Source organism: Somniosus microcephalus, chromosome 24, assembly GCF_052327205.1.
Source record: "Somniosus microcephalus isolate GS21.2 chromosome 24, FLI_Smic_1.0, whole genome shotgun sequence".
NCBI lineage: Eukaryota > Metazoa > Chordata > Chondrichthyes > Squaliformes > Somniosidae > Somniosus > Somniosus microcephalus.
Window position 1 is genome coordinate 27,179,039 of NC_141010.1, and position 12,508 is coordinate 27,191,546.

At 44.6% G+C, this 12,508-nt stretch overlaps 1 protein-coding gene across 2 annotated transcripts in view; it reads left to right on the forward strand.

Annotated features, from left to right (window-relative positions):
• mpp2b (MAGUK p55 scaffold protein 2b) overlaps positions 1-12,508 on the forward strand; it is a 667,238-nt gene that overhangs the window by 630,370 nt on the left and 24,360 nt on the right. For both annotated transcript variants that reach the window (XM_085966350.1, XM_085966349.1), the window contains 2 exons: positions 8,647-8,755; positions 10,074-10,142. In XM_085966350.1, coding sequence (XP_085822476.1) covers positions 8,647-8,755; positions 10,074-10,142 — 178 coding nt within the window. The remainder of the gene's footprint in view (positions 1-8,646; positions 8,756-10,073; positions 10,143-12,508) is intronic.

A 12,508-nucleotide genomic window follows, 5' to 3' on the forward strand; every position in this document is an offset into this window, starting at 1 on the left:
CTACCTCTGTGGCTTCAGCAGAGGTAGGGGCAGCCTGCTCACTTCCCTGCTGCAACTGCTTCGACACTCTTGGCAGATGTCCTCTGGGTTTTGGAGCCTCTGACGGCCCCACCAAAGTCTGCTCCTCCTGCGACTGTGCAGTAGCAGATTTGGTCATCGCGATCCGAGGAGGCATCTGGGGCTCTGACTAAGGGGGTGGCAATGGGGGAGAAGTGTAAGCACTTTGAGAGGAGCTCACACCCCCCTCTCCCCATCATCCCTTTCATGGGCCACCCGCACTTCCCTGCTAGCCAGGAGCTGGAGAGCACCTTGCTGCACATCTTTCTGGATGGCCCCCGGGGTTCAGCGTCTGCATGCAGCTGAGCAATGTTCGGAGCATCCTGCGCCCTCCGGCGAGGAGTATCCACTGCTGTCCCTGTCCCCACCATCTGCTCTTATTTGTGATGGACCCGGTGAAAACACTACTCTATCTCGCGTGGGACCCACCAAGATGTGCATCTCTGCGCTGGTGCTGGGTGCGCTCATGTCGGGTGACTCTGCACCTTGCACCCTCAGAGGCTGGAGGTTCCTCTGAGGAGTCATCTTCCTCTTCCTCCTGGACAGTGGGGTTGGGGGAGTTTTGCGGGGGGCTCTTGATGGATCTGTGGGAGAGTAAAGCGATGAGTTAGAGATGCCATATGAAGAATGGGTGCACATACTATTATGCACAGGATGACCATTCAGTGGCTGATGACATCAGTCCCCATCTGAGTGATTGATGTATGCCATGTAGCTGTATGATATGTAATTGTGTCACCAGGTTGCTGAGATGTCCCACTCTCTCCATCCCCCACCTCCAGCTGCTCAGCCGCTCCCGAGACTTCCAACGCAACCTCCTCTGCTGTTGTGAGGGTGGCAAATAATGGAGGCCCACCTCCAGTTCTCTCCCTCTCCCTCTTATTGTGCGCTCTCTTCTCCTGCAAGGAGGGAAAGAAGAGAAGGTTGTGTTTGAGTGATGGAATGAGTGTAAGGAATGGATGGGTTACATCTTTAGTGGGAGACTATGAGGGAGTGGGGTGGCAATGCCAAGTGGCCTTCTTGCGTGTTCTTATTTGGTATGATTGCACTAGGACGAGGGTGAGTGTGAGGGGTGGCTAGTAAGAAGGGGATGTGATAATGTAGATAGAGAGAGAGGGATGGGTGGACATACAAGGTATGTTGGTGTGAGTAAGGATGTGCAGGAATAGGGATGGAAAGGCAGAGTGATGGGGATGTGATGAGAGGCACAGCAGGATGCAGTTGAGTGTGGCTTTGCACTCACCTTTCCAGATCTAATGAGATAATTGAAATGTTTTCTGCACTGCACCCAGATCCTCCTTAACACATCCCTGCTTTTGACCTCTTCTGCAAATTGGAGCCATGCTCTTGTCTCCTGGAGAGGTCTCTTCCACCCATTGGAAGGGAAGAGGATCTCCCTGCGTGCTCTGACTCCCTCCACAATCATATGGAGGGAGTCATTGCAGAACCTGGGTGCTACCCCTTGCCTCTGTGTGGCCATCTCCCCAACTGTTTGGAGCAATCAAAACCTCCAGTGTGCTTCCAAGATGAACCTTCAAATGCAATGTGGCCATGGCTCCTTTAAATATCCCAGCTAAAAATGCGTCATGCATGACGTCATCAGACCCGCACCATTTAATAGGGCAGGCTTAATAGGCCCCATTAGGGCCAAGTTAATTCTGCAGCAGGATAGAAGCAAGAATGGAGTCACAATCCGCCACGCCGACCACCTGCACCCGCACCCGAACTGCCCAGGTACAGAAAGTTCCGGCCAAAATATTTGTTTAAAGTCTCTGCCATTTCCTTATTCCCCATTATAATTTCTCCTGTCTCGGCCTCTAAGGGACCAATGTTTACTTTTGCTACTCTCTTCCTTTTTACATACTTGTAGAAGTTCCTACAATCTGTTTTTATACTTCTTGTTAGTTTACTCTCATATTCTATTTTCTCCCTTTTCATCAATGTTTTGGTCATTCTTTGCTGGTTTCTAAAGCTTTCCCAATCCTTAGGCTTACTAGTATTCTTCACAACATTATAAGCTTCTTCTTTTAATCTAATACTATCCTTAACTTCTTTAGTTAGCCATGGATGGATCACTTTTCCTGTGGAGTTTTTATTTCTCAATGAATTTTGGAATATTTCTTTACATGTTTGCCACTGCTTATCTACTGCCATACCTTTTAATCTAATTTCCCAATCTACCTTTGCTAACTCGCCCCTCATATCAATGTAATTGGCTTTATTTAAATTTAAGGGCTCGAATTTCCAAGCCCCGAGGAGACGGGTTTGGAGGCGGGAGTGGTGGGAAAATTGCAGAATCGGGGGGCAGGAACCTATCCCGCCCCCAACCCACCTCTGTGCCAATGTCCCAGGAGGCGGGTATCCGAACTGTGCTGGGAGCCACCTCCCCGAGGCGGGAAGGGGATTAGTGCCAATTAACTGCCTGTTAACAGGTAGTTAACAGGCAGTTTTTTGCCTAATCCCTATTTTTAGCCCTGAATTGTGGGCTTTCCGATGGCTCCGAACCACGGCAAGTTAGCGAGGCGGACCGTCGGTCTGAAGGGGTTGGAGGGGTCGAGATATCCGTTGTGCAGGTGAGTGATGGGTGCATGTGTGCAGAGGTAAGTGTGTGAGGTAAGTGTAAAGTGTTTTAAAAGTTTTACTTACCTTTACTTTCTCCTGCAGGCTTCCTCCCTTCAGTTCTCGGGAGTCCCCCAGCTCACTGGCACAGAAAGCAGAATGGCCGCTGAACTGTCAAAAGCTGCAGCCTCTGCTTTCTGGTCTGGAGAGCTCTTTACCTGAGTCTGAGTAGAAGGACTCAAGTTAGAAGACAGATTGTCAGCGTTTGACAGCTTCACAGAGCCGTCAAACGCTGATTTTTCATCTGTCAAAAGCTCTTGACAGATGAAATGTCAATCACTGACGTCACCAATAACCAGGTGTCCCTTAATTGGTCTGCTGAGCCCGCTGGGTGGGCTTAACAAGGTCAATTAAGGGAAAATAGTGTGGGTTGGCCACAAGTCAATGGAGGCGGGACCGCAACCCAAAAAGTGGGAGTCCCGCCTCCATCACGTCCCCATTGATAAATTCGAGCCCTAAGACTCTAGTTTTTGACTTATTTCACTCCCAAAACCAATGTGAAATTCTATTATATTATGATCACTCTTCCCCAGAGGATCATTCACTATGAGATTACTAATTAACCCTGTCTCATTACACAATACAATATCTAAAATAGCCTGTTCCCTGCTTGGTTCCATCACGTATTGTTCTAGGAAACTGTTTCAAATGCATTCCATGAACTCGTCCTCTAGACTACCTTTGCCAATTTGATTTGCCCAGTTTATATGATATTAAGGTCCCCCACAATTATTGCATTATCTTTGGCCTATAAACTACTCCCACCAGTATTTTCTGCCCCTCGTTTTTTCTTATCTCCACCCATACCGATTCGACTTCACGATCCTCCGAACCAAGATCCTTTCTCACTACTGTCCTTGTGTCATCCTTTATTTTCAAGGCTACCCCTCCCCCTCCCCACTCCCTTTCTGTGCTTTGTAACAAGGGCCTCTAATTTTAACTTTTTACCATTATTCCCGGCTTTTTACCTTATTTGCTGAAACACTATTACCGTTAAACTCTCTATCCCTGTCACTGCTTATCTTTACCCAAATCGCTACACTGCTCCATTGCCTTGACATTTCTCTTTAGATTTCTAAATTACCCCTCACCTGACCCCTCCCCCACTTTTAAATTTAAAGCCCTATCTACAGCCCTAGTTATTCGATTTGCCAGGCCACTGGTCCCAGCCCAGTTTAAGCTGAGCCCATCCCAATGGAATAGTTCCTTCTTTCCCCAGTCCAATGCTTTGGCTACAAATTTTAATTTTTGCAAATAATATGTTAAGATTCTCTTTGCATGAATATTTATGCAGATGTGGGCCATCACGCTGGCAGCAATGAGTTGTGCATGCCCAGAAAGCCGGCTTTCTATCCATCTACAAAGCACTTGGTATATTTTTTCCAGTAAGCGTTATATAAATGTAAGTGGTTGTCTGCAATGTGCCCCACTACCTGATGAACCATCCAGTCACTGATTAAAAAGGGCTTTAGTAGATGTTGCATTTGATTTACTCCCAGTTGGAGTATCAGTACACAAGGTAGGGGAAATAGCTTTGTACCTAATACAGAATAAAACTAGAGATTATAACTGGGGTTAGCATCAAGCGCTTGAGGAATAGAGAAGAAAAAAATCCAGTTTCATTCAGTGTCCAGTTTCAGCATCATTGCACCTGCAAAGCAACTTTATGAAAATAATATTTAAAATAAGGAAGATCCTGTTTTCCTATTGTGCCTTTCATGGCCTCAGGACATCCCAAAGTGCTTCACAGCCACTGAAATATGGAAATGCGGAGAGGAGAGGAGTGGACTCAATGAGCTATCCGTGGTGTAGCATGGGCATGGAAATTGGAATCCAATGTAATCTGCTGCTTTGAACATCACTGGAGATAGAGGACAATGGGAAAAACTCCCAACAAAAATCTTATGTTACATCATAAACCCAACAAAGATTTTAATGTTATAAATCCTACATTCAGTGACATTCTTGGTGATATACAGTGTATGATGCTGTTTAGTTTTTCCTAGTTGGCTAACGGGTAGTAATTGATAAATGAGACGAATGCATTGGAGCCATTAATGCATAAATCTCACCATGAACAGAGATTATCAGATGTGAAGTAATGACTGTAGGGACCTTTCAATACAGAATCACAGCTGTTGGCATTTGATTTATTTGAAACATCAAACGAATCATTAGGGATCTTCTGACAGTGGAGAGGCATCAGCAGATGTTCACACTTTTATGGGGAGAAATTCCCCTCGAGCCCCGTTTGGGGTACTAAATCAGAAAAGCTGGAAAAGTTAGCGCCAGGCGCTTAACCTCTTCCAGCCTCTCTGAAATTCCCATTTTTTGCTCCGAGAGGGAAGTGGAGCGCAAGAGGAGGGGAAGTTCGTGACCCCGCGGGGTGCACCTGGGGTGATGTACTCAGCAGCACCCTGAGTGGCCAAGCGTGGCACTCCCGCGTTGCAGGGGCTCTTCCCTGAATGAAAGGGAAGGGCCCCACGCTGCGAACTCTGCAGTTGTTTGTAAACTTATCTGGACCACCAGGGAGCGGCAATGCTGTGCGATCAGCCTGGCACTCGAGCAGAGTGCCAGGCTGACTGATCGCGGCATGGACCCCGTGTCCAGAGACGCAAAATAAAAAGTTTTTAAAAATCCGACTTTTAAATTCCGCCCCACTAGCAGCCAGCCGCCCAGCTCACGTCCCCTGCAGCAGTCGCTGCCATCGCCCGGCACTGCTGCAGGCGGCGAAGGGGAATTTTTGTGCCGGGGCGATGCGCCCGGAGATGACGTCACGATCTCGGGGCGCAACCCGGTAGCGCCGCCACTAACCTCCCGCGGAATTTGTCGGGAGGGCAAAAAAGCCTTTGCGCCCAATTAGCATCCCCACGGGAGGCGCAAAGGAGGGGAATTTCTCCCCCTTAATCTTGTGAAATGCTATCATGAGAAGCTATGAAATATGACGAGGAATGAAAAAGGATCATTCAGCTCACTTCATTATAATTCAGATTTCCAGATCGAGCTTACCAATAGTGTCCATTCCACTTGTACTCTTCATGTGTACCTCAGATATTCCCATTAAAATAATTGAAGTTATTTTCAGTTTAACTAATATCCAGACAATTTTCCTTATCCCAGTCTAGATCAAAATATCTCTATCCTGCTATTCACATTTGAGTCAAAAGTGATTTTTGTGAATGGTTTCCCCATTTACTGTACTGACTAACCATTTATTTTGTATTTGGACAAACCTCAGTGAGAATATTTCACCATCGCATGACGTCAATTTTTGGTGTTTGTCCTCTGATTTTGTACATAATCGATTCATTTTATCTATCCCCTTCCTAGTTTTAACTTCTTGTGCCATGTTCCCCTGCAATATTGGCCCAAAAATTGCTATGTCAGGCCAGCCAAGGGTGCCTGCTGTTAGACTTGCCCGTGCCCATTCAATCGCCACGATATTTTGCCCTGCAAGTTGCTAGAAATGCAAGATGGAAACTTCGTGGCGCCTTCTACAGGGCATCTAGGACCTGTGTGGTCAGGGCAAGCAACTGTGTATCTCCTTAACCAATCAGATTGAAAGATTGTGAAATGAACAGTGCAAGATTTGAACAAGTGTAAGTTAGAATAGTGAATTTAATGTTAAATCAGGCACATAAAGAGAGATAAAGAGAAATAGAGGGAAAGAAAGATGGGCTTGACGGAGAGAGAGAAAAGAGACAGGATAGAAAAGTTTTAAAAAAGTTTTAAAAATTTTAAAATCTGCAAGAATTAAAACCCGAAGGAATGAGACTCCACACTTGTTCATTTTCAGTGCCAGAGAGTTTGACTGGAAGTAATTAACACTTATCATGCCGTTAAAGGGGTACTTAGACTGAAATGGACAAGCCCTAACTTTCTGTGGCTAGTTTAGTTTGTGTCTACTGTGCAAGTACAGGAACTTCATGCTGCTCAATGCATTTGTTTGGGGAGCCAGACAGCAAGATGCCGTTTTCGCGAAGCTAACGGTCGAGCAGCACATCTCGGACAGCAACTTTTGGATTTCCGCAATTAATCGCACATCTGCCCTCGCCTGAAGTTGCTGTGACATTTGCACGTAAATAACGGTGAGCACTATTCGCCTCGCCATTATTTTAACAGCAATTTTGGGCTAAGAAGCAGAATCTGAACCCTCAACTATCTGTACAACAAAATTGTCTAAATTCTCCAATTATACTAGTTGCAACCTTTCTAAAGTATTAAAACCCTTTCAAAAGGATGGGAATCAGAATTGGATGATTATCCTTATTGTGTTCTACCTTGCATTATGGGGAATTAAAATTCCTCACTTTGGACTTCAATTCAATGCGTTAGCCTTAAATCCAGCAGAGGCGACATGAGGAAATTTTTTTTTCCAAAGCGAGTGGTTAGGATCTGAAATGCACTGCCTGAAAGGATGGTGGAGGCAGATTCAACCGTGGCTTTCAAAAGGGAATTGAATAAGTACCTGAAGGGAAAAAAATTACAGGGCTACGGGGAAAGGGCGGGGGAGTTGTGTCCTAAAATGGTCTATGATTCTATGTACGTCGTAGGACCTTTAATTGCATATTAATAGGACTCTGCTCTTGGGAATATAGCGTTGCCCACACAGTTGGTGGGAATGGGGCACAAAGTCGCACCCCACTATTTTGAGGGCACCACAGCCCAATTTCCACCAGGCAGGAGGCCTCAAAGTCTCCTCCTCATTGAGTGAAGTGCTCTTGCAGAGAGCCAGCACGGGCTCATCGGGCCGAATGTGCTGTAACCATTCTATGATTCTATAAAGAGATAGTTGACTAATCACTTACTTTATTTCCCTTGCTCCAATCTTTTTCATTCCCAGTTTCTTTCTTTTCTCCCTTCCAAAGTACCATTCCCTGATTCTGCCCCTTTCCATCTCCCCTTTACCATTCTTCAATTTCCATCCAATTCTTCCATTTATTGTTAACCACTTTCCCCCTTCTCTTCATTCCTCCTTTCACTTTCCCTTCCTTCTCCCCTTCATTGCTATCCATTTCCCCATTTCACTGCCATCTACTCTGGACCCCGGCAGTTCATACAGTCTGTTGGCTAATGCAGAGGAACAGGCCCTTGTCTGTTGTTCATGCCGCCCTCAGTGCTAATAGTTGGGATTTTGGCCTCTGCACACCATAGTTGGGAAAGCCATTTCTCATAAGAGTTCTCATACTATCTACAGAGGCCATAACCCCAACCATTGGCACTGGGAGTGGCAAGGTCTGACAATGAACCTGTTCCTGCACAGATCAGGAGGAACAAGACTGGGTAGGCGAAAGGGATCTGGCTGCACTGGATATTAATCAACAAACACTGACTGAGCTCCCAGAACACTGACAAGTCAGCATGACGTGCCGATGGTCAACATGTATAGCTGACTGGTCATAATACATATAGGAGCAGAGGTTTGCTCCGAGCGGTATTCAGGCGGCAGGTCACCTGATAGTCCTGGCAGGACGTCTAGTCCATTTGGAGGGCCTGGTCTTACTAACATGTGGCTGGCGGGTTTGCTGGAGTAAAGTGCAGTCCGGTGGCTCAGGGCGGCCGGAAAAAAGTAGACCCTGGGAGAGGGGTCTATCCTCAGGAGGAGGGCAGGCGGAGGTGGCAATGGCCCAGGTTGTTACTGTAAAGCCTAGAAGAGCATAGGGGTGCAGGCTCCACCCCGTTGTGTCCTAAAATGGTCTATGATGCTATGTACGTCGTGGGAACTTGAATTGCATATTAAAAGAACTTGGCTCTTGGGAATAAAGCGTCGCCCACACAGTTGGTGGGAACAGGGTGCAATTTCGTACCCCACTATTTTGAGGGCACCACAGCCCAATTTCCACCAGGCAGGAGGCCTCAAAGTCTCCCCCCTCACCGAAACTGCCATAAAAAGTTAAACTTCAAGGCAATGATTAGAATTGGAGCACTTGCTAAGGTTTTGGTCACCCTTTTTGCTCCGTTGTCTTCTAGGCCTGCCATGTGAAGGAGGGAGGGAGTGCGGGCCTGATCCCGAGTCAGCTGTTGGAGGAAAAGAGGAAAGCTTTTGTAAAGCGTGACTGGGATTTCTCCACTTCTTCTGGTAAGTGCCATGTTATCTATAAGTCACTGTGTTCCCATTCCACTTCACAAAGCAGATTCTGACATTCTTGATTAATAGAAGTAAATTACTTAAGAGTAATAATCCACAACTGCTTTCGTAGGGACATAGGAATTGCTAGATGAAAAAAGACCAAGATCCATCTAGTTTGCCTTCTACCATCCTGCTAGTCACATGATGCAAGTAACAGGAGTGTGGATGGCAAGACTGGCACACAATTACTGCCAAGTTAGGTAAAAATGTTTTTAAAAACCTCTAGGATCAATTTGCTACCAGCAGGAGTGAGACTCCACAGTTTCATTGTTCCTTTTCTGGGCCTCCAAGGTTGAGCGGCATGTCAGGACCATAAATCATGTCATTAACCAGGTCCTTACAACATTAATTACTAGCCCTCAATGGCTGCGGTGAGATTAATTCGCATCAACGGCGTAATTCGCGACACTCAATTTAGTGCAATGGAGAGGCTCACAGCGAAGTTGTAATTTTTTCGGTTTTGGTGAGCCTGACGGTGGAGCGGCACAAATCGTCCAGCAATTTGTGGGGAGTCAGAACTCCGGGCATTTAGCGCAGAATGATTCCTAAAAAGATTGACGGTTTTTCCAGCACAGAACCCAGCCACACAACATGAGAAGTACAAAATGAGCCACTATCAGTAATGTGCACTGCACTACAGAGGCTGTACTGGTTTGAGAGGCCTCTGAAATGAGGGTCCACACCAGTCTTCGGGCCAGCATTATAGTGATAAACGCTGCCAAGTGATAATCAGATGAAAGTCACAAATTGCTGGATTTTTTACGAACTAATAATGGCAGGCGCCGGGAACTTGCCATTATTTTTCCAGCAATCTCTGGGCCAATAACATATTCAGATGGAGTCTTCTGTCTCCTATTTTAACAAAAGAATTACACTAGGGACAGAGTAAACTAATTTGACCATGCTGACACGCTTGCTGAAGCTATCACACGGCAGTTTAAACCCTTTGGTGTTATATACAGTGTTATAAATCTCATTATCATGAAGAAATGACTCATGAAATAACACTGGATGGCCAGCTGGTGGCGCCATCCAAGGAGTATAAATACTCGGGCGTGGGCCCAGCTTGCTCAGGGACATTTTGTAAGACAGGAACTAGTGAAGTACAACTAGACCTCCATGTTCTGAAACAAGTTGATTAAAGCCTTGCTTTATACTCGAACCAAGTGCGTAGTGAGTTTTATTACGTCATACAGATTTTAATTTTTTTTAAAGCAATCTCTGTCCTTTACAACTATAAATGTACAATATTTCATTTTATTGACAGGAGCACTATGTGGGAGTATGGGTGGAAAAAGGAAGAAGAAGATGATGTATCTGACCACTAAAAATGCAGGTTACTATCAACAAAGTTGTCGAGTTGTTAACACATTTGGTTCTGATGATGGTTACACCCACACACATCAGTAATCTGTCTTTTCTTGCTACAGATTCTGTCTGACCAGCTCCAGTTTTTTTCTATTTAGATTACTGATAATTCAACCATTTGATATAGTTGGCTGCTGTTTGTTAGACATTCTGAGTGGCCCAAGCAATTGTTAATTTACCATGTACATATATAATATACCTGATGGAAATTTAATGATGCACTGTCTTTATGAAAAAGTGTTAACGTAAACTTTTTTTTCCGGGGTGGGGGGAGGAAGAGCCATGAATTACTGGTGTTACCGTGATGTCATGTGTTGAAAGGAAGAAGGATTACATTTATATAGCACCTTTCACAATCTCTGGATGTCCCAAAGAGCTTTACAGCCAATGAAGTGCTTTTTGAAGTGTAGTCACTGTTGTAATACATAAGAACATAAGAAATAGGAGCAGGAGTAGGCCATTCGGCCCCTCGAACCTGCTCCACCATTCAATAAGATCATGGCTGATCTGATCTTGGCCTCAACTCCACTTTTCTGCCTGTTCCCCATAACCCTTGACTTCCCTGTAGTTCAAAAATCTGTCAATCTCAGCCTTGAATATATTCAATGACTCCGCCTCCACCGCTCACTGGGGTAGAGAATTCCAAAAATTCATCTCCGTCTTAAACTATGCCCCCTAGTTCTAGATTCCCCCATTAGGAGAAACATCCTCTCAGCATCTATCCTGTCAAACCCCTCAGAATCTTATATGTTTCAATAAGATCACCTCTCTTTCTTCTAAACTCCAATGAGTATAGGCCCAACCTGCTCAACCTTTCCTCATAAGACAACCCCTTCATCCCAGGAATCAACCTAGTGAACCTTCTCTGAACTGCATCCAATGCAAGTACATCCCTCCTTAAATAAGGAGACCAAAACTGTATGCAGTACTCCAGGTGTGGTCTCACCAACGCCCTGTACAGTTGTAGCAAGACTTCATTACTTTTATACTCCATCCCCCTTACAATAATGGCTAACATTCCATTTGCCTTCCTAATTACTTGCTGTACCTGCATGCTAACTTTTTGTGTTTCATGTACGAGGACACCCAGATCCCTCTGTACCATAGCATTCTGTAGTCTCTCTCCATTTAAATAATATTTTGCTTTTCTATTCTTCCTACCAAATTGGATAACCTCACATTTTCCCACATTATAGTTTCCTACTTTCTGTTTCCCTCCTTTCTTGAATATGAGCGTTACATTTGCAATTTTCCAATCCACTGGGACCTTTCCAGAGTCTAGGGAATTTTGGAAGATTAAAACTAATGCATTCACTATCTCTGCAGCCACTTCTTTTAAGACACTAGGATACCAGCCATCAGGTCCAGGGGACTTGTCAGCCTTTAGTCCCATTAATTTGCCTAGTACTTTTTCTCTAGTGATAGTGATTGTTTTAAGTTCCTCCCTCCCTTTTGCCCCTTGATTTTCCACTATTATTGGGATGCTTTTAGTGTCTTTTACCATGAAGACAGATACAAAATATTTGTTCAAAGTCTCTGCCATTTCCTTGTTTCCTATTATTAATTCCCCAGTCTCATCCTCTAAGGGACCAACATTTACTTTAGCTACTCTCTTCCTTTTTATATACTTGTAGCAGCTCTTACTGTCCGTTTTTATATTTTTTGCTAGTTTACTCTCATAATCTATTTTCTCCCTCTTTATTATTTTTTAGTCATCCTTTGCAAGTTTCTAAAAGTTTCCCAATCTTCTGGCCTACCACTTATCTTCGCAACATTGTATGCCTTTTCTTTCAATTTGATACCCTCCTTAACTTCCTTAGTTAGCCACGGATGGTTTATCCTTCTCGTAGAGTCTTTTTTTCTCACTGGAATATAGCTTTGTTGAGAGTTATGAAATATCTCCTTAAAAGTCTGCCTCTGCTTATCTACCATCTTACCTTTTAATCTATTTCCAAGTCCACTTTAGCCAACTCTGTCCTTATACCCTTGGCATTGCCTTTATTAAAGTTTAAGACACTAGTTTCAGACCCAAGTTTCTCTCCCTCAAACTGAATGTGAAATTCTATCATGTTATGATCACTCTTCCCTAGAGAATCCTTTACTATGAGATCATTAATTAATCCTGTAATGTAGGGAACATGGCAGCCAATTGGTCCCACAAACAGCAATGACTAGATAATCTGTTTTAGTGCAGTTGGTTGAGGGATAAATATTGGCCAGGACACTGGAGAGAACGCCCCTGCTTTTTTTTTCAAAAAATGGTGCCGTAACATCTTTTATGTCCACCTGAGAGGGCAGATGGGACCTCAGTTTAACATCTCATCCAAAAGATGG